Source organism: Ctenopharyngodon idella, chromosome 7, assembly GCF_019924925.1.
Source record: "Ctenopharyngodon idella isolate HZGC_01 chromosome 7, HZGC01, whole genome shotgun sequence".
Classification (NCBI taxonomy): Eukaryota; Metazoa; Chordata; class Actinopteri; order Cypriniformes; family Xenocyprididae; genus Ctenopharyngodon; species Ctenopharyngodon idella.
In genome coordinates, this window is record NC_067226.1 from 26706170 (window position 1) to 26728256 (window position 22087).

At 36.1% G+C, this 22087-nt stretch overlaps 1 protein-coding gene across 2 annotated transcripts in view; it reads right to left on the bottom strand.

Annotated features, from left to right (window-relative positions):
• prmt3 (protein arginine methyltransferase 3) overlaps positions 1-22087 on the bottom strand; it is a 60179-nt gene that overhangs the window by 11985 nt on the left and 26107 nt on the right. For both annotated transcript variants that reach the window (XM_051900451.1, XM_051900450.1), the window contains exons 11-14: positions 20219-20297; positions 12529-12716; positions 9706-9792; positions 311-361 (exon numbers count right to left, since the gene is read on the bottom strand). In XM_051900451.1, the coding sequence (XP_051756411.1) occupies positions 311-361; positions 9706-9792; positions 12529-12716; positions 20219-20297 (405 nt within the window). The remainder of the gene's footprint in view (positions 1-310; positions 362-9705; positions 9793-12528; positions 12717-20218; positions 20298-22087) is intronic.

Below are 22087 nucleotides of genomic sequence, written 5' to 3' on the forward strand. Positions count from 1 at the left end.
GTTATCCACCAAATCATTAACAGAAACTCAGATGATGCCATTTAAACGTCAAAAACAGGACAAAAGCGCACTAGACCCCTCTTGCTTAAACTCCCATTATCAGAACCCAGCGCACGATTGTTCTCCCAGTGGCTGATGGGTTTAGCTTATTTCATTGCCTGTTCCAGTTGGCCACTGGAGGAAGGCAAATGCTTATTTCAGCATTTAGGTATGAGAGGCTGGCGATTGCATTGCGATTGCCTCGGGCCTAAAAGACGGCAAGGCGTGACCGCAATTGCTCGCTGTTAAACAGCACAGCACTATTGCTTACCTTGTTTCCGCAGCTCTTGTCGAAGAAAATGTCAAAATAGCCCACGATGGCCTGGAATGAAATATGAGAGAGAGGTTAGAACATGACATTCTGGTAAATGCTCACACTTGTTAGTAATTAGCAAAAGAGGGTAAAAGGAGGCATGTTGACAAGTGATTAAAAAAAGCACACTGTTGTGGAAACATTTTATTTAATAAAGATTACTAATGAATTATTTTTTTTTTTTTGCATTCTGTGGTAATACACACACAGTGTAAATTACACAATATTATAAAATAAAAAGCTACCCTTTTTTTGTCCCAACCTGCCCCCCAATGACAGTGGAGCAACTCTATCAATCTCGGCAGCATACTTGTAGTGGCAATGATGCAGAACTAATAGCTTTTAATCCTGACGCAGCTGACAACACGAGGGTCTGCTCGCTCACACAAAGAGCGCAATCAATGAGAAGAGAAAGAGAGAGAGAGAGAATACACTGATAAAGAGAAAACAGGGCATGAAGAGAGAGGTAAGCAAGACAACAATAAAGGGAAAAGGGAAACACTCAAAAAGATGTTTAAAAAGAGAGGGAAGGACAAAGTAGAGGTGACTAAATTTTAAATAAGATGCTTTTTGAGTCTTTAACTAGCCACACTAGAAGCATTTTCAGCCTTAACACTTTCTAAATGTATTATTGTTTATAAAGCACACTTGTGCTAAAAATAAAACAAAATAAAATAAAATTTTAAAAGTCTGCCCACAGCTTGCGAATTTACAAAATACTTTATAAGACAAAATAACTTGTAAAACTGTACATTATTTTAACAGGCTTTTTGCAGGTAAATTTAAGACCTTTTTAAGACCTTTTTAAGACCAACTAAAGAAATTTGAAGGGATAAACTGAAGGGAACACAATACGTCAATATGTTCTTTAAATGTAAATGTAAATGAAGCACAATGCGTTGTATTTGCAACACTTCAAAGTTTGAAAATACAACTTCCATCAGATATCCATTACTTTTAAATTCATTTTACAAAAAAAAAAAAAAAAAAAATACTCTTAAATCAAGATACATTTACTTGAAATGCTAAATAAAATAAAATATGAAATCTTGTTTTCTGTGAAACTGATCAAAATGAAGTGGGTTTATGATTAAAACAAGAAAAAACAAATCTGCCAGTGGGCTCAGAAAAATCAGCTTAATTCAAAGTTTTTATAACTCGTTGACAGATATTTGTTCTTGTTTTAATAAACTCACTTAATTTTGTTAATTCTTTCTCGACTTCAGTTTACATTTGCATCTCAAGTAAATGTATTTTGATTTAGGGATGCTTACATATTTAAATTGGAAAACAGAACAAAAATACTGAGGAAGATATTCATTTTTTACAATGCATGCAACATTTATTGCCATGACTTTGCATTTAAGACTTTCTGCTCTTTTTAAGGCTTTTTAAGACCCACAGAAACCCTGTTTAAGGTTGCTTCATTAAGAAAGTTAATTATACTGTCCCAGGCTGCTTTAGTAAATCTTAAATGTAGACAGATAAACAGCTTTTGAACCAGCATTTACACATTATAAAAATCTAACACAATTCTCAAATCCAAGCAAATCACTTTTTATAGGAAATGACAGTTGAGAGCAAGAGACGTCACTTGAAGGTGTGATAGAAAAAAAAAGTCAGGTCAGTGTAATTACGGATTGTAATGAACGTTATCAGACATTATATGGAGCAATAATTACCAAATCAAGCTAATTGCTTATTGAATTTGCTAGGAAGAGTGGATTTGCGAGTCATTTGCCACGCCAGAGATGAACTTTGTTGTCGCTGATGACAACAGCTCATAAATATGATTGATTGGGGACAAGTGTCATAACTTTCACTTTTGATGACTCACATTGTTTCCGAGTATAATATTTCCCAGGATGCAACTGTTCTCAAATACAATTAGCAAAACACGGAAATCCACTCAAAATGTTAGTCATGAAGTGTGTAATTTCAGAGAGGATTTCCCTGAACAAAAGGCAGAGTTGTGTCACGGCACACACCTTTTCACAGATGGACACACGCACACACACAGAGAGAACAGAGCGCAGTCACCCTGTGAACTCCCAGGGGACACTGCAGTGATAATGTGAGCCATTCTGCCTGAAGTATCCCAGAGACCTTGTGGGGAGAAATACAGCTCTGGCTTAATGCCTGTGTGTCCCTCTCCCTCCCAACTATTAATCCTCCTCTTTCTTCTGTTCAAACAGCTTTAAGAGGACAAAGCCACAGGAACATAATCAAGGGTTTAGTAGCACATTTACAAAGGACTTGTGTTCAGTATTATTCCTCCATATTGGCTTATTTTTCAATAGGCAAAACACAACACTATTATCTTATTTAGACAGTGTTAAAACATTCTCCAGAAAACATTATATATATATATCTATATATATATATCTATATATATATATATATATATATATCTATATATATAGGGTGAATTCAGGTTGATTTGGATACTTTTTGCCATTGAGATGACTGATATACTGTTGTTAGTCCTTTTAAATTATATTTATATTTTCTATTTATGGTTACATTTTAAACATCTTTAGTATTTTTTTAACATAATTAAAAAAAACAACAACAACCATTTCCCCAAATTAATACACCTAGTGATTGCCATCATCTTATTTTCCATGAATCTGAGAGTCAATTATTTAAAACAAAAAAAAAGACCAGCATCTCCAAGCTGCTTTGCTTCAAACGGGCTTATCCTTTTTGTCAGCGTAAATTGCCCAGAAATGTCAACAGAAACCGGGGGTCAGAGCCAAGTAACTCCCTGCCAGAAATAAAACAAAATAAAACACCCCTGTAAACGCACCGGGGCGGAGTGAAAGAGCAGATACAAAAGCTTGAGTTGCGTGGGGAAAAGGGGGACAAATGGTGGAAACGGAGGCTTTTTATTCTCATCAAAGTGTTCAGCCTTCACACCCGGGGAATGTCGGAGATAAGTGATGTGCGCTTGCTGTTTCCCGGCCCAGGAGGCGGCGCACGGCGCAGCTCAGCGAGTCTACCTGGAGAACAGGTCCGGGGAAAATTAATAATTATCATCATCGCTAACACCAACGGGGAGCAATTCATCATCAAGCCCTTTCCAGCGCTATCATGTCGGAGCAGAGCGTGGTGCAGCCAGATACAATTATGCGGCGAGCTGCGGAGGAGGGAGAGCTAATGCGCTTTTGATGGGGTTTATTCACGCGTGCGAGGCGTCACACTCGACCACCTCGAGCTCTGCCCCCCTTCTCCACCCGGCGTCTCCCCTTATTCTGTGCACAACATGCACCAATGCCACAGAAATTCCCGTTCCTGTTTTTCTGCTTTTCCCTCGGAGTTTGATGTTCCGCCGCACTGGAAGCGAATATACAGGGTTTAATTAGAGGGGAAGGACATTAGGCTACTGCAGGAACACTCACAGTCACCTACATAAAGTGAACTTGAGTACAGACTGAGGCAGAAATGCTGTAAAAAGTGCTATCATTAGTTAAAATAGAAAAAAAAAATAGAAATTGATAGAAATAGAAATCTATAGGGCATTATTGCAGCACTTTTAGTTTTAGTAGTACCTTCAAATATTAATACAAAAATAGCACCAATTAAGCTGTAATTATAAAATAGACTTCATAAATTCACTAATTCAGGTAATTTGACAAGCAAGTGGCAAAAATCGAGCCTCCCATTAAACAGTTATCAACAGCATTAATGAACAATGGAAAACATGACTGTTTATTCGAGCATTTAACATTATGAATTACTATGAATACATTTTCAGTTCTAAAAACATAATACACTTTTACTTGAAATAGATAGTCCAGACAATAAAATGTACTATAAAGTCCAGGGCTGGATTAGCCATATGGGCATTTGGGCACATGCAATACCCTCCTCCAGCCTGGTAAAATCTACAGTGTGGCTTACACAATTCTGAAATTATGTGACGTCAAGAACAAATGGAGTATGTACACTACTGACATCACGGCTCTAGTTTGATACCGTGTGCCTGAACTAGTGCTGTTAAAATAGCCTCACATTAGAGTAATTATTAGTCTCCCTTACAGAGCAAAATACAGATTAATATATGAGCATATTACAATGCAGAACAAGTGCATTTATCATGTACAATTTGTAACAATATGTACATGATACATCACAGATGCCACTTGGTATGGCAATGACATGGTTAAATTTCATTCTACAGCCATTGAGAAGAAGTTTTCCAAAAGTATCAGCATCTTTCTTTCTCTTTACAAAATCTCAAAAACATCTCAATGATATTTTAAACCACCCTGTTCATACTGTTCTGTTAAAACAAGTTAGCTTGGATGTTTTATTGTGCCAATGAAAAGACATAATGTGCCCACCAGAGCGACGGCAACAAAATAGAGAAAGAATTGCAAAATTGTTTGTTTTCAGACTTCACTTCCCTGCTGATAAACTATGAAATATGTACAGTAACAACTGATTGTTTTGGGGCATTTTTCTTATAAGAACATGAAAAATAAGCTTGATTGGATGCTAGGATGTTATTAAGTGTAATTTTAATGCGAACCCTCTTAAGACCCATTCACACTAACAACGATAACTATAAAGATAACTATATTAGCATCCACACCAGCGGATAATATTGTACGGTTTATTATAAGAACGCGCTGCAGTTCATGTCGTCTGCCGCTTTAAATGTGCAAGCTTTTTAAAGCAGAATGGATTCCGAATGGCTGTCAATGTTTTTTATTGTTCATCAGCTGGAAAAAAAAAAATTCTGAAAGTGATTCCAACAACATCGTTTTTCTGTGCCAATACCATTATAGTTATGGTGTGGATTGTTTTTTGATTTTTTTAAACTATATCTTTATCGTTATAGTTATCGTCCTTGGTGTGAATCGTTCAAAATGTGAAAAATGTCTCTTATGCTCAACAAGGTTGCATATATTTGATCAAAAACACAGTAAAAACACTAATAATCTGACATATGATTGCAATTTAAAATATCTGTTTTATATACTAATATTATATTTTAAAATCTAATTTATTCATGTGATGGTAAAGCTGAATTTTCAGCATCATTACTCTAGTCTTCAGTGTCACGTCATCTTTCAGAAATCATTCTAATATGTTGATTTATTTGCTGCTCAAGAAACATTTCTTCTTATTATCAATATTGAAAACAGTTGTGTTGCTTAATATTTTTTGTGGAAACTGATACATTTAATTTATATTCAGATAGAAAGTTCAAAAGAAAGGCATTTATTTGAAATAGTATTTTTTTAAATTGTAAAGTCCCATCATAACTTCCAATTACAAGATAAACTTGCCAATTACTAGTTCTTATAACTAGCTACTATACAAATTGCATCGACTCCATTGACGTTTTACAAATATGGAGAAAACAAGCATTATCCCTACTTATTCTTTCCCCCAATATGATCATTACCAGTATTTTTCTTGTCACAGCTTGATGTTACATGAAGTGTCCTTAAGGCAAATCACCACTGACACAAACATTATGCATAACCATCTTGAGATGCGCTTCAACTGCAGTGCATAAGATCTGCCAGGAACATTTTATACCTCAAATACAAGCTGCTGCGTTATTCTAGCAAACCGAGCATACGTTTTGTCACATGACCATATATTTAGAAAGATCCCAACATATACAGCTGCTCGGCATACCTAGAAAGATGTATATTCGTCATAAAAATAATGAAATGATTTTTAGTTGTTTTAGCTTATTTTCATGCTTGTTTTGTCCTATTTTAAATCATTTAAAATCATCTTGAGCCCCCCTTGGAAGTTTGTTGAGGCCCCGGTTGAGAACCGCTGTAAGAAATATTCTGAAATACATCCTGAATCTGAAATACAATTTCAGTTAGTTAGTTTTACCTCCATCTTATTTTTCAATTCCAAGAAGGGAACAAAAGTGGCACGGTTTACCCCCCTCTCCCCTATTACTTGGTCCAAATTTTCAAATGTGAGCTTAAAGATACATATTGAATTCAAAGTGAATCTGACACATTTTGAAGTGACACATTTTTTTTCTGGAGGGAGGTGAAAGAGAAAGCAAGAGAGATACTGAGAGAGAGAGAGAGAGAGAGAGAGAGAGAGAGAGAGAGAGACTGTCGTCCCTGTGGACAACGTGAGTCGAGGACCAGTGCAACTGTAAGAGCGAGCGTTATTTGTCTTCCGCCGGCCGAGAACGAGAGCGCAGGGTAGCGCTGTTCATTTAATGCAAGGTTAGGCAGCCTGATGTGATGAATGGACTGTCGGCAGGAGAATAAGTCCATGCACTCAATCATGGGGACGACAGCATTTTCCCTCCGTTTTTGGGGTGCCTCTATAATTACATGACAAAGCAGTGCAAAACAGTGTGCTGAATCCCATCTATGACTATAAACTGATTTGTTTTTTCAATAAACTCAAGGATATGTAAAATTTGCAAATTGGTTATACCTGCCTTCTATCTAAAAATAGAAACTTTTAAACAAGGAGGAAATCAGGATGTGCTTTTCCATTACTGGAGAGCAGCAGAAAAATGAGATGATGTTTACAAACTCCATTAAATCCAGAGTAACTCTGAGAGGGGAAGGGAGATAATAATACAGTATTGATTAATCCATAAAAGCTATAACAAAGAATCAGGAACAATAATGCTGGGACAAAACTGGGAGACAAAAGAAAAATTACACTTGAAATTTCAGTTGCTTTTTTTGTTCCGTCTCTTAAAAACTCTCACTTTTTCACTGACAAAGCCACACCCACACACACACACACACACACACACTTTCCACCACCAAAAAAATACACCATGACACAAATGGTGACCTAGCAAACAATATAGCTTGAAAAAAGAAACGTTATCTTGAAAGGAATAGTTCACGCAGAACTGAAAGACATTATTTACTCATCTTCATGCCATTCTAAACTGATATATAAAAAAAAGAAGAAACTCTCAAGAATGTTCACGCAGCTCTGCTTCCTACAACATAGGCTGTTCAAAACCCCTCCATAAAAATAGTCCAAATGATTATTTTGAGGCTAAACAGCATTGGCTTTTGCATGTGTCATAACCAGACACACTGCACCAGTTTGATTAAGCAGAAAGTACAATTGTATTGTACAATGAAGATGATTTTCCATGACTACTGATAGAATACTTGGAATATACAGTGCTGTTTAAAAGTTTGGGGTTGTTAAGATTTTTTTATGTTTTTGAAAGTCTCTTATGCTTACTAAGGTTGCTTTTATTTTATCAAAAATACAGTAAGAACAGTAATACTGTGAAATATTATTACAATTTAAAATAATCGTTTTCTATTTTGATGTATTTTAAATGTAATTTATTCCTTTGATGGCAATGCTGAATTTTCAGCATCATTACTCCAGTATTCAGTGTCACATGATCCTTCAGAAATCATTCTAATTTGCTGATTTGCTGCTCAAGAAACATTTCTGATTATTGTCAATGTTGAAAAAAGCTGTAGAGTTTAATATTTTTGTGGAACCATGATTCTTTGATGAATATAAAGTAAAAAAAAAAAAAAGATTTACTTTAAAAAAAAAAAAAAAAAAAAATTGCTACATTATGGGGCCCTATCATACACCTGGCGCAGTCCTGAAATAGCAAACGCATTTGCGCCCATGGGCGTGCTGGTCTGAAAATGAAGTGTGTTCAGGTGCATTGTTAGCACGTTGCTATTTTGAGGCAACTGAAATAGACTGCGCCATTGACCAACTGAAACCTGGTCTAAAGTCAATGATGCAAGAGCGTGTTAGTAATAAGCACCTACAGGCGGGTGCACAACGCGCGTACACTCTGCTTATTACACACACAGGGATGCGCAGCAGCACACAAACATGCCAAATATTAAAAATAAAAGGATTAAAATGTAAAGATTATTATTGTGTGCATAAAGTTAAAAATGCTTTGGTTGAATCCGGCTTGTCCCGTAGATGGTTTGCTCGTATGTTTTAACCACACGCATGAGCAGATCCAGAGAAGCGTTCAGTTTTTCCGCTTGCAAATTACGCCACCTAAATAGTAAATCCGCCATGGTGTGAGCGCAACTGGCTTTTAAAGGGAATGGGAGAAGAGACTCTGATTGGTTTATTGCACGTTATGCCCAAAACACACCCATGACTCATTAAGAGAATAGAGACAACCCTTTTAGACCATGCACCGGGCGCGCCGACTATTTTTCCTGTCGTTAAACTAGCAAAGTACTAAGTGCACTTGCGCCATGCGCTTTAGACTATGCACTCAGATCATTAAAATAGGGTCCTATAAGTCTCAACTGTTACTTTTGATCAATTTAATGCAAACTTTTGTTGGCGCCGATAGCCTCATGGGCAGCGCACCCACATATAGCGCCATTGCGCTTTGGACGACCCGAGTTTGAGTCCAGACTTGCTAACTTTTGGGGGCAGTCGTGGCCTAATGGTTAGACAGTCAGACTGGTAACCCGAAGGTTGCAGGTTCAATTCTCAATACCGGCCGAAAAAGACTGAGGGGCCCTTGAGCAAGGCACCTAACCCCCAATCGCTCCCCGGGTGCCACAGCAAAATGGCTGCACACTGCTTCAGGTGTGTGTATCCACAGTTTGCAGTGTGTGTGTTCACTACTCACTACTCCTAATGTACATGCACTAACTTGGATGGGTTCTGCTTTTTGCAAGCAGAAGCTACTCTGTTCTGCCTTTTTTTTTTTTTTTTAAACAGGTGATTCCTAGAGGTTGGAGATTTAAGCTACATCATGTCAACCTTTCTTGCTCGTTGTGACAACTAACCTATGCCACTCCCACACCATACTATTTACAGATATGATGAGACAGGCATAAACTAATGACATAAGTACGCAATTTTGCGCAAAAATCATCCCACTCTGTATAAAATATAAACTCTTATAACAGGCTTACCGTAGTAAATCAGACTAAGACAAAAACATTTGAACAAAAAAAAGTTTAAAAAGCACCTTTAAAATGGGACAAGAGCTGCATGGGTATTTTTCATAATTTACCTTTTTGTTTTACAGTACTAGAATGTCACAAGTGTAGGTGAAATATTCCTTTAATACCCTCTTACTCAATTTGACCTCACACATGGAGACATGCAGTTGAATTTAGGCCATGAAATAAAGTGAACCTTTCACTGGCTGTCGTTACCTTCACCTGTAAGGAAACCCATCTGTCCATCAAACCAGACTGATGTCTGAGCTACCTGACCCATCCCAGCCATCTCCCCACCACTAATTAATCTTCACACCTGACAACCTTGATTAGCTCTGAAGATTGAAGTGTGCGTAACAGTCAATAATCACGGTTTGTGTACAAGTTTGTTGGTAAATGTGTGTTTGTGTGTGTGTTGGATCTACTCACTGTACACAATGTGCTGGCCGTTATCTTCAGAGTGAAGCCTACAGTGAACTCCAGCTCAGACACAGTCACAGTGCCACAGTCAATAGTCTAGAGAGGGACAAACAGACAAAACTTCTTTAAACATCCTATAAAGTAACAGAGTGGACTAAAAAACGATATCAATAATCATTAAAGATAATTTTTGACAAATTTGTTTTAACTTTTTTTTATTATTATTACTTCTTTTGAAAAATAATATGACAGACTCAATCTCAAGTTGGCAACATAAGGGCACATATTTTATTGGAGCACATGCACTAGTTAAGTGCTTGATGGAATAAAACATTTTAGAGAAAGCAATACAAAAAATAAATTACACTTCATACTTGCTGTAAATAAAAAGCTAGTAATTAGGGTGGAATGCAAGAGGAATGATATAATGATTACTCATTTTAGAATATCAATTATAATTATTAAATATAATATAAACATTAAAATATTAAAATATTAGAATATTAAATTATTTTAATACTTTAATTTAAGATTATTAAATGGAATTAAACATCTACATGACAAAAATGCAATAAAAAAACCCTTTAAATATCATAAAGCAGTAAATGTGGCTAGTTTAAGTGGAAGACGTGTCATTAAATGTTGTAAGAGGATTCCACGCTAGAATGTGTTCATTTAATGGAACTCTGACCACCGTTAAATAGCGTTATTGGAGTGGGTCAGTGAGATAATGGAAGTAAGATGTGCAACGTTTCTGCACAGAGAGGAAATGATGGATTTGTGCATTGAATTTTCATTATTGCTTATGTTTGAACCATTTTATGATCAAGGTCAGGGAATATAATGAAATTCAGACCCCATGGTTGAACATACTGTTAAAATTGGTGAAGTTTTTCTGAGAAGACGCAAATGAAAGAAATTAGCAAAAAACTTTGTTCAATCTACTCTTTGTTTTTCTGTTAAAAATCTATCTACTGTTACAGTAGCTCTCGTGGAAATACCTAAAAAAAACCAGCACAAACATACAACTTCATTAGTGTTCATTTTTTCCTCTGATTCATCAGTGGCATCTTCCACTATATTTTTGAAATATCACAGGAAGAACAATGTTAAGCATATGTGTGTTTGTACAAGGCCATGGCAGGCAGTGATAAGTAGTGGCGAAGTTTACTAAGGAGGACTTTAAACAATGATTAGAATAATCAATCAGCCATTCTGTCACAGGCTTTACTTCCTCTCAAACGTCTCTCGCTTTCTGCTCACAATCTGTCACTCCCTTCTCTTCATCTTCTGCTTGATCCTACCTCCATTCCTTCCCCTCCTCCCTCTTTCTCAAAACAAGGCCACAACACAGGAAATTGGCTTTCTGTCCAGCCCAGACTCAATTAATTAGGGATTCAGGTGATCTAATGATTTGCAACAAATCCAATAAGACAGACACCATTATATAGTTAAAAAGAGGGGATTAGTAACCAGATAACTCAGAAGTGTAGGGATAGTTCACCCAAAAATGAAAGTGACAGTATATAAATCAGCATCCAGTTTTGTTGTATGGAAAAAAACAGCTTGGACATTTCCAAAAAAATTGCTGTTGGTGTTCTATGGAAAATAATAATTGTTTGGAATGACCAGTTTCATTTTTGAGTAAACTATCCCTTTAAAGGGTTAGCTCATTCAAAATTGAAAATTACCCTAAGATTTACTCACCCTCAAGCCATCCTAGTTTTAATATGACTTTCTTCTTTCAGACAAATATAATCGGAGCTATATTAAATAATGTCCTGGCTCTTCCAAGCTTTATAATGGTAGTGAATAGAGGATGAGATTTTGAATAACTAGCTTCCGACAGACAGCCGTACGCATCGATTTACAGCGAAAGAGTGAACTCTGACCGACGGATGACGTATTCTTTTATGATGGATGGATGCACTTTTTTGGGCTTCAAAATCTTATCCTCTATTCGCTGCCATTATAAAGCTTGGAAGAGCCAGGACATTATTTAATACAACTCTGATTGTATTCGTCTGAAAGAAGGAAGTCATATACACCTAGAATGGCTTGAGGGTGGGTAAATCATGGGGTAATTTTCATTTTTTGGGTGAACTAACCCTTTAAACTACCATTTGGGGTTAGTAAGATTTTATAATGTTTAATGATTTTTTTAAATTAATTTTAATTAGTCTCTTATGCTCACCAAGGCTGCATTTATTTGATAAAAATACAGTAAGTGCAGTAAATACAGTAATATTAATAATAAAACAGCAATATTGTAAAATGTTGTTGCAATTTAAAATAACTGGTTTTCTATTTTATAATGTCATTTATTTCTGTGATGGCAAAGCTGACTTTTCAGTATCACTACTCCAGTCTTCAGTGTCACATGATCCTTCAGAAATCAGCTGATTTGGTGCTCAAGAAAAATTTCTTTTTATTATCAATATTGAAAACACTTGTGCTACTTAATATTTTAGTGAAAACCATTAAATGCATCTTTGCTGAATAAAAGCATTAATTTCTTTAAACAAATTTTTTTTTTTACTGACCCCAAATATTTGAAAAGTAGTGTATGGAGCCCAACCCATCTGTGCTGTGATATTAAAAGTGAATATTTACATTTACATGTGTTCATTTGGCAGACACTTTTATCCAATGAGACTTGAGGAACATCACAAGCACAAAAGAGAATGTGTTCTGCCTGAAGACATACTTTAAATCTCAATAGATGACACACATCATTGACCCCCAAGGGGACATTCAGAATTAACTAATCATTTTGCTAATAATTCCCTTCAGACTTTTCTAGAAAGACCCTAACAAAGTCACTCCTCTTACCTTAATCACTGCAGGCTCTGAAATGACCGTCTCGGGCTTCAACACCTCCACTACCGCCTCTGGTATCACAGCCTTCTTCATACACATCATCTTGAAGCCATACACATCATCCCAGAATGCAATGCGGTCACTGTGTTTCTGAGTGTCCCCCACCGCCGCCAGGCAGATATTGCAACGGTCTGGATAGACTGAAAAGAAAGATGATAAATGAAAGTGAGTAAAAGACATCAACTGCAGGGCTTACATATGATATATGTACAAAGTCAAAAGAAGCCCTCATGAGTCGATACTTTACATGACAAGAACATTATTCATTTAGCAAACACTTTCTTATCCAAAGTGACTCATGGTACATATTTTACTACAGTCGACTTAGGGGCCATTTACACGACACCGTTTTCAACTAAAAACAGGAAACTTTTTATGCGTTTTGGCTGTTCATTTGGCCTGAAAATGCAGACTTTTGAAACGGGATTCAAAGTGCAAGTTTTTGAAAATGATACCGTTATCGTCACAGTGTAAACTACAGAAACACACATTTCTGAAAACAGTAACATCATGCGCATGCGTATTATGTGTTCAGTCTATGGGCATCGCCAACTACTGGCGTAGTACAGCGTTTTTAATCGTTTTCACAGATCCTTGTGAACGGGGATTGTTTTGACAGCATTGTCGTCTGTACGCAAAAAAAAAAAAAAAAGAAGCAAATTAGTTTTTAGTACATTGTTGCCGTGTAAACGTACCCTTAGATTGAGCTCCTGAATCGCACCTTCTGGGGTTTGAACCCACAACCTTTGGCTTACCAGTCCAGAACTTCATCCACTAAGCCATGTCACATCCATTAAAGGATTTATGTGTAGCTTTTCAGATCTCTGGTGCAGCGGTTAGCTCACATGATATAGACATATCTGGGCCATACTGCTCCCAGGGATGCTGGTTCGAGTCCATTAAACTCGAAATGACTCCAATTAAATGTCCTACATTTGTAAACTTTGACTGCATATTAACTTGTTGGCATTAAATATACCAGCACTGAACGTTTAAACAAATTCACTGACATGAATCAAAGAAAAAAAGGCAAAAGAAGAAAAATCTTTCAAAACTACTTGGAAATAGCAGTTTGAATGTACCACAATTATGACAAGACATAAAGTAGATTAATGCACCTATCAATAGACTTTACAAACAAGTAAACTGAATCTGCAAACTGTAAATGTGTTTGACATACGCAGATTAAAAAAGCCAAGATAGTTTAAATTAAAGCTGAAACAGTATAACTAACTAACTAAAAACAAAAAAAATCATGGTTTTATATAACTGATAACTAAAACGTAAGGAATGGCCGGACATTGTGTGGGCGTATTAGACCTCATCCTTTACACAAATGTGAAATAATGAGCACATCTATCATGAAATGGTGAACCACAGCGCTTCAGTAATGTTTCAGTCATTCCCAGCACTGGTAAATGTCCCTGTGTGATGATGTTAATGGTCACCATGCACATGCTTCTGGCAAAAAAATCTAAATTCAACTGATAGTCATAATCATAAAAACTCTGCATCTATCAGTTCTTAATGTCCGTTACATTTGGCCATCAGAGACAAACTCAAAGCTGCAGTGCGTTCATTTCAAGCTCCTGGAGAACCAGACATCACTAATATCTACACTACCATCAGGAGATCCTGAATGTGTAAATCATTTGTTTCGCCAGTCTTACATTTATGTAATATTAGTTATATGTGTAAAGAGAAATCAGGGTAATTGTAACACTAAATACATTTTCAGTTACAAGCAAGCCTTATTCAGCATGTGTGCGTTATGGCTGGAACACACTACACAACTTTAAAAATTTGAATATATTTTAAAACACTAAGCATCCATACACTTGTTGACTTTGAAAATAGTTACAGGAAAAAATGGGCATCATAAACTAAACAAATGAGGATCACACACTACCAGACTTTTAAGTCATTCAAAACACAAAAAAAACTCATACTGAAACATGCGCCTTGTTGCTGAAAGACAAACTAAGAATTTAAACAATATGTGGTCTAAAATCAGCACAAAATATCAAATGTATCCATAAATCACGGAGAAAATTATATGACCAAAAAAACAAAAAAAGTAATTAATATTTCATTAGTGCTTCTATTTTATTTTGAATAAATTACATAATATAATTAAATAACTGAAAATATGAATCTTGTACATATGTTACTTTACTAGTTAAATATGTATATACATTATACAGTATTGTGAGAAAGAGATCAAGTGAGCGAGTTTATTACCTGCATTCAGATTTAGCATTTTCCTTCAGGTCAGTCCTATGTTCATAATAAAAATCTGTTTAAATGTCCAATGTATTATCTTGTCCTTTTAACAGTTAAGGAGTTTTACCGTGCCTGACAACACTAGTCAAAGCATTTGTCAGTTGCGTCTTGTTCCATGTTCACAACAATTCAGTCTTTTCAATGTAAAAGTCTTCGCTACTGACTGACACACTCTTAAAGACAGTCTTTGCCGCCATCTAATGGCATAATAATGTAACTTCTGTTGCTGTTCGCAGTCAGGGACTATTTTTTTCCGGCAGAAAGAATTCTTTTAGTCAAAGTTTACTTCATGAAAGTGAAGTAAAAGCTTCACGTCATGCCTAACAACGCCCTTCAGCCATGACTTATTCACGATACAGCACAGCCTCTCGTACCTTATTGCTTACATATATATATGTGTGTGTGTGTCAACTGATTAAAAAAATTAAGTTAATAACACATTTTTCTGTAATTAATTGCGATTAATCACATTTTTTCACAATTAATTGAGATTAATTGCACCTAGCATTAAAGTTTTTAATTAATTTTTATACTGTAATACATTCACATTGAACCTCCAAAATAATGTAGAAACAAAATAAAGACATTTTTGTACATTTGTTTAATGGGATCTTCTTTGATTAACATTAATGACACAGACAGCAGCAGGCTTATTAGGCTTCTGTCACTTTAAAACCTGACAAATATGACATGGATCTGACACACATCCTATTTTCTCACAACGCATTATATTAATTTAACACTTTTTAACTCATTTGAGACTCTATGGCATCCTGTGAACAAGTTTCGGGTGTTTGTTAACAGACAGCGTGCCAGTACAGATGAGTTTTTTTTTTTTTTTGCGTCTTATTGCAGCTGAATTGGTATGCTGAATTGGTATGCTTGGTATGCTGAATGAATGACAGCATCATCATATAATGTCATGCTAGCTGAAGAATGCCAGGAAAAAACGGATGCTACATTAATTGTGTTAAATATTAAATTGAAAAAATGAATTTTGACAGCCTTAATATATATATTTTACACACATATATACATATATATATGAATGTTTCTTATAACTAGATATATTGTGTGCAGACCTACAAAATTGGGTGGGAGACCTACAAAATCAAAAACAGCTATTTCAGAGCAGACAGTACCATTAACTCTGTCCTAGACGAGCTTCAAGAGAAAAATCCATGATGGACTATATCTCACCAACTTTGTCTGACCTTTAATCAAGGGTTAAGGGTGCACATTCACTCACATGCGCCATAATAAAGTGTGTGCCATCAAAATCTCGTCTCCTGTGTGACAGAATCGTGACTGGCAAGTTATAACCTCTAGCCTGTACCTTAAAGCCTTCGTTGTGGCCCTGTGAGTGTCACGTAGGGTGAAAAACAACACACACACACACACCTGGAGTGGATTTGTCACCTCATTTTCTCTGATTAGTGGAGCTATGAGTGATTGTCTTGGGAGACGCATGTGAGCACTGATTGGGTGGTACACGGGACCGTCCCGCACCTGAACAGGGAGTGTAGGCTAGAGAAAGAGAGAGAAGGGGGGCGAGGGGGAGGCAGTGTCCCAAGATTCATAGCTTTGACATCTGCGTCCTTCTCGACTCGGTGCTCATGGCCCGTTTGTCAAGCACCCCCCTCCAGTTCCTCTTGAGGGCAGCCGTGAAGAAGAGGGTAGTAAGAACAGGGGGGTGGGGGAAAAAAGCATCCAGAGATGAGAGAGCGAAAGCACAGACCAGGTTTCAGGATGAAGAGAAAGGTTAATAATATGAGGTATAAAGGAGAGAGAGGGAGAAACGAGGTTATAGTGGCAGGGGTAAGTAATGTTGATCTGACACAGTGCAGAGCTGCCACATGATGGGCCATTATATCAATCTGCTTCACACCAGGTATACATGGCTGCGGGCTTTCCGACTGAGCTGAAAAATAGAAACGTGCTGCCTCACTGGACGATTCAGTGCTATTTCACCTGTGCCTCTCACATTTTAGTTTTCCTACGAGATATTTGCATTTAAAATTTTTAAACATTTCTCTTCCTGGAAAAAAAAAGACTGCTGATGACGACTCATCCTGCATGCAACAATGTCCCCCCTATAAAATCTTGGTCCATTGCTATAATGTAAATAAAGCCTATTGTGCCAACACAGGAAACTAAAGTGCGCTCACCAAGAAATTTCTTGCAGTGCAACTAACTTTTTTTTTTACAGTGCAGCTTGACAGCTTGATATATATATATATATATATATATATCTCACCATTTAAAAGTTTTTAAAGAAATTAATACTTTTATTCAGCAAGGATGCATTCAATTGATCAAATGCAACAGTAAAGACATTTATACTGTTACAAAAGAATTCTATTTGTAAATTCCGTTAGCGTTTCTATTCATCAAATAATCCTGGGGAAAAAAATGTATCACGGTTTCCACAAATTTAAGTGGCTTCTCGAACAAGGAAAAAAAAAAAAGTAGGGCAAGACTTGATTTTGTCCGTTGGGAATTGATTGGATAGTTGTGGTTTCCTATTGCTGTGATGTCATGTGAGTGACAGGTTGCCCCACCCTCATTGCCAGTAAACGCATCATCAGAGAGAAGAAGAGACGTCAACCGTAGGAAGGAGGCGAAGTGCTTTGATTAAAGATTATGAGGGCACATGAATTGAAAAAAAAAAGTAATGATGTCTATCTATCCATCCATCTATACACATATAATATATATACATGCTGTATATATTAGTTAACTTAGGAACAATTATTTGGAGGTCCCTGAAAAGTACTAAAAGAGTTAATAGAATAAAAAAGTGACTGGAGTCATTAAGTGGAATCGGAATCATAACTATAATCGTTAAATTCCTAACAATTCCCATCCCTACCCATCCTCAATCCCATGATGCTGTAAAGATCAGGAGAGTGTAACATTTCCTGTGTCAGGATCCTTGAAGTTATAATTCATCCAGTTAGCGTGTGCACTGCGTACCACCGAATCTCCTCAGCATCTGTTCACTTAAAACTTCCACAGTGGACAAGAAAATGACGCAGAGCCACAAGACACGTGCAGCATGTTTAACATCCACTTCCACACTGTCCACGAACCTTGTCTGAATTTAGTTTCCCGAACTATGAAAGAAAAATATGTTTGTTTTCTGGTATCTAGAAGGTGAGTGCCCAAGGACTGCTTGGCTATTCATCAGTTGCTTTAATTTATGTTTTATTGACGCAAATCAATATGTAGTAAAAGGCAGCGCAGCATGCAGGGTGTGAGATAAGAGAGAACACCTGGAAAACATGCAGAGCATTATGCTGTAAACTACGCAAGTGTGAAAGGTGATTCTACAAAACTGCAGTATAAAGAAAGGTTGTGGTGGCATGACTAAAACAAATATAAAAGTATCCTAAACTGCCTTGAATTATACGGTGTTAAATGCAGCGTTTCCTGCTGCATAGCATAATATATCTTTTATTTATTATTTTATCCTTTATATTTATATAAATTCACGAATTGTTCCAAGTTGCCAAGGTAATGTTATCTAGATGAGGATATTTTCAAAGTGCAAGAATGATCATTTCAAAGTTAACATGAGTTGAAAATCATAAATAAATATTTCCCAGAAAACGTGAAATCAGAATTTATAGATGTCGTAGAGTTACAAAAAAGACCTAAAAAAGGTCATTTTTTTTTCCTGACACAAAAAATGTTGCTAAAAATGACTATTTATCATAATTTGACAAATTACCCCAAACTAAAAAAGGTTATATATAAATAAATATAAATAAAACAGTGTTTTTCAGGTAGGTCTAACGGTAGTATTTAGGTACAGAAATTGAATAAAGTAATTGGTAACACTTTATTTTAGGGTCTTTTAACTAGTTGCTTATTAGCATACATATTACTAGAATATTAGCTATTTATTAGTACTTATTAAGCACATATTAATGCCTTATTCTGCATGACCTTATTCTACATTCTTAATCCTACCCAATACCTAAACTTAACAACTATCTTACTAACTATTAATAAGCAGTAAATTAGGAGTTTATTAAGGGAAACGTCATAGTTAATAGTTTATATGTGTTGTCTATACTAAAGTGTTATCAAGTAATCAAATATAAAATAACACTGCATATAATCTTCACTGTATAAATTAAATGAGGATTAGTCCTTATTAAAGTTACAAAAGTCTTTTGTAGTTTGAATAACATTAAAAACACAGACAGCAGCAGGAACATTAGGCTGCTGTCACTTTAAGATGGATCAAATATACTGATACACACGTGTGTCTTTCTCGACTGTTTACGTTCATTTAAGACATATCCAACTATGTTTACTAGGATACTTGCCAAGACGAGCATGTTGACAATTTTTGTGTCAATTTGTCCTTTTAAGCGCAAGAAGACTTGAAAGAGAACTCAATTCAGTATTCACACGCTGTCTGAGATGCGGCTTTCCGTGTGCATGCTTCGGATCTGATGTGCTCGCACATGACACTTCTTACACCAGCCCAACTTATATATAGTTTTGCTGTAATAAATATTAAATGAATTTAAAAAGGGGGGGGCATTCCCTCTTTATATTATAGATAGGATCATTGTAAAAACATAAATTCAAAAGTATATAGGAAAAAATTAAAAAGAAAAAACACCTTTTTGAAGCCAGTGTAAGCCACTTTAAAACCACCAAATTCCCAACGTATACCTTCATGTTTTTATTGGTCATGGTCATGATAAAGGGGGAGGCAAAATAATGTTCTACACCACACCATTTTCATGATAACACCTCTTTGTAATGTCCCTGCAAGGGAAACAAACACACATACACTGTCTCATCTTTCATCGTTTTAGACAGCCCTGATTCAGTCTGTATGGAATCCTCCTATTAAAATAAATGAAGTCTGTTTGATAGACCTTGAAAATAAAACCCCACTATGAGGGATGGTCTCAGAGTGTCCCATAAGTAAAGAATACAATTTGTAGGTCTGGCCAATGACCTCCCAGATACCCCTAATATCAGAATGAGAAGGTAAAAAAGCTGAAACATGCGCATTTGAAGAGACAGTGCCAACTCCTGCGAGGACTTCAGAAGATGCAACATCTGGATCAACACGCACATTCGCAAATTTCTATATATCCTAATTATTGTTAATATGTAATTCATTTTTCCAGGAGCTCTTTGCTTCTACCTTCAATTAAATTGCTAACAGTGATTGTAAATTAATTGCCTAAATTATTACATTATTAGCTAACTGCATTCTCCAAATTGTAATGTTGACATGCATTCTCTGTAAAGCTGCTTTGAAACGATATGTACTGTGAAAAGCGCTATACGAATAAATGTGAATTGAATTGAATTGAATTTGACTCACCCAAACCATCTTCTGCAAGGTACCGATCCCTGGCGTAGAGCACGGAGTCCAGCATTGACTCAAACAGCAGGAAGTACCCCTAGAAAATGACAAAAAAAGGCGAGGGGATAGATTAATTTGGAAAGATTTTAGAATTTTATGCTAAAGGCCTGAATGATACTGATAGAGTTGTGCTATTATCTCTCTAAGCAATCAGACTGTAAAAAAACATACATGTACATATATTCAAATAAAATTAATGTACATTTAAAACAAATGTGTGTGTGTGTGTGGTAAATCTTTTTTAAAAAGTACAGATTTCTATCTGCCTGTCTATAAGGCATCACATCAAGACTTTTAAAGCTCTGCTTTATCAAGCCACTATTCAAAGTTTGTCATGATAAACCTTACTTTTCTAGTCAACAATTACACTTTTTTGGGGGTTACATGAATTTCTCTGAATTTCAGGTCATTTTTGTTATACTTCCTTAAATTCAAATTGCAATTCTGAATCATGTTTGTGACATCAATTCACATTCAATTCAAATAATAAAAAAAATGCATTCTTAATTCAATTCTGAACGGTGCACAACCAAGTGTTCAATAAAGCAGCATTTCTATCCCATATGTTATTGGATAAAAATGCCGCTTTATTTGCAAATAGTTTTTGCAATATTTTTGCTAAAATTAAATATGCAATTAGTTAGAGACAAGCTCTTTTGACTTGGGACAGCAAGCAAATACCTATAACACCCTAGCAACCACCCGAAACACCTGAGCAACAGAACATCTCCTCAGAATCCCTTAGCGATCGCCTGGCAATCACGACTTCTGCATGAGCAAGCACTACTCACATTTTCTTCAGAAAATGTAAACAAACTAGTTTCAAGAGTAACATTTGGCATTCATCATTCCCCTCTGGCTCTCACACATGCATCCGCAATCACATGTATCAAATTGTAAGACCTCTGGATTTATGAGACCTTAACACAGCACCATCTTTAAACATATGCATGGGCACCCAGCATCCCGTTTTATTGCACTGACCCCTCACTGACACCGGTTTTGCATGAGTAGTTGGCACGTCACCTCCTGAATTATTCTATTATCGCTCAACTGCAGCTTTGACCACATCTCATTGGACTCATTCAGGACAGCGGCACAGACAGTCAAGAGTGAAACAAGGCTGCTTCATGCTTGTTCGGAGTAATCTAAAAAAGAGGCATAATCAATTACAGAAGACATGCGTGATGGATGTGCCTAGGATGAGGGGTAACAGTCTTCAGCATGGTCTTCTGGTGTCTAGTTGGTGTAAAAGTTACATGGAATTATAAGTGAACGAGTAAAAAGTGAGTAAGAACAACAAGAGATGTTTATCCCTAAAGTGTACATGTGCCTGTCTTGCATAAAGTGATAGAACGATAGATAAAGTGATAGAACGATAGATAAAGTGATAGATGGATGGATGGATGGATGGATGGATGGATGGATGGATGGATGGAATGCTGGGTTAAAAACAACCCAAGTTGGGTTGAAAATTGACAAACTCAGCGAATGGTTTTTTTTTAACCCAGCAGTTGGGTTAAATGTTTTCCCGACTGTTTGGAGTTTTATTTAACTCAACTATTGTTTAAAAATTACTGTATTGATTGCTAGGAACCCAAAATATGTTGGAAATTAACATTTATTAATATGTTTAATAAATTACAATTTATTAATAAGTTTAATTAATAATAAAACAATAAACATTTAATAAATTGCTTATTAATAAATGTTCACCTTTTGATTATTATTGTTGCTTCTATTAATTTTGTGTCTGATTTTTAATTTCCAACCTATTTTGGGTTCATTTAAGCCAGCCATATAGCAATTTTTAAACACTGGGCAAAC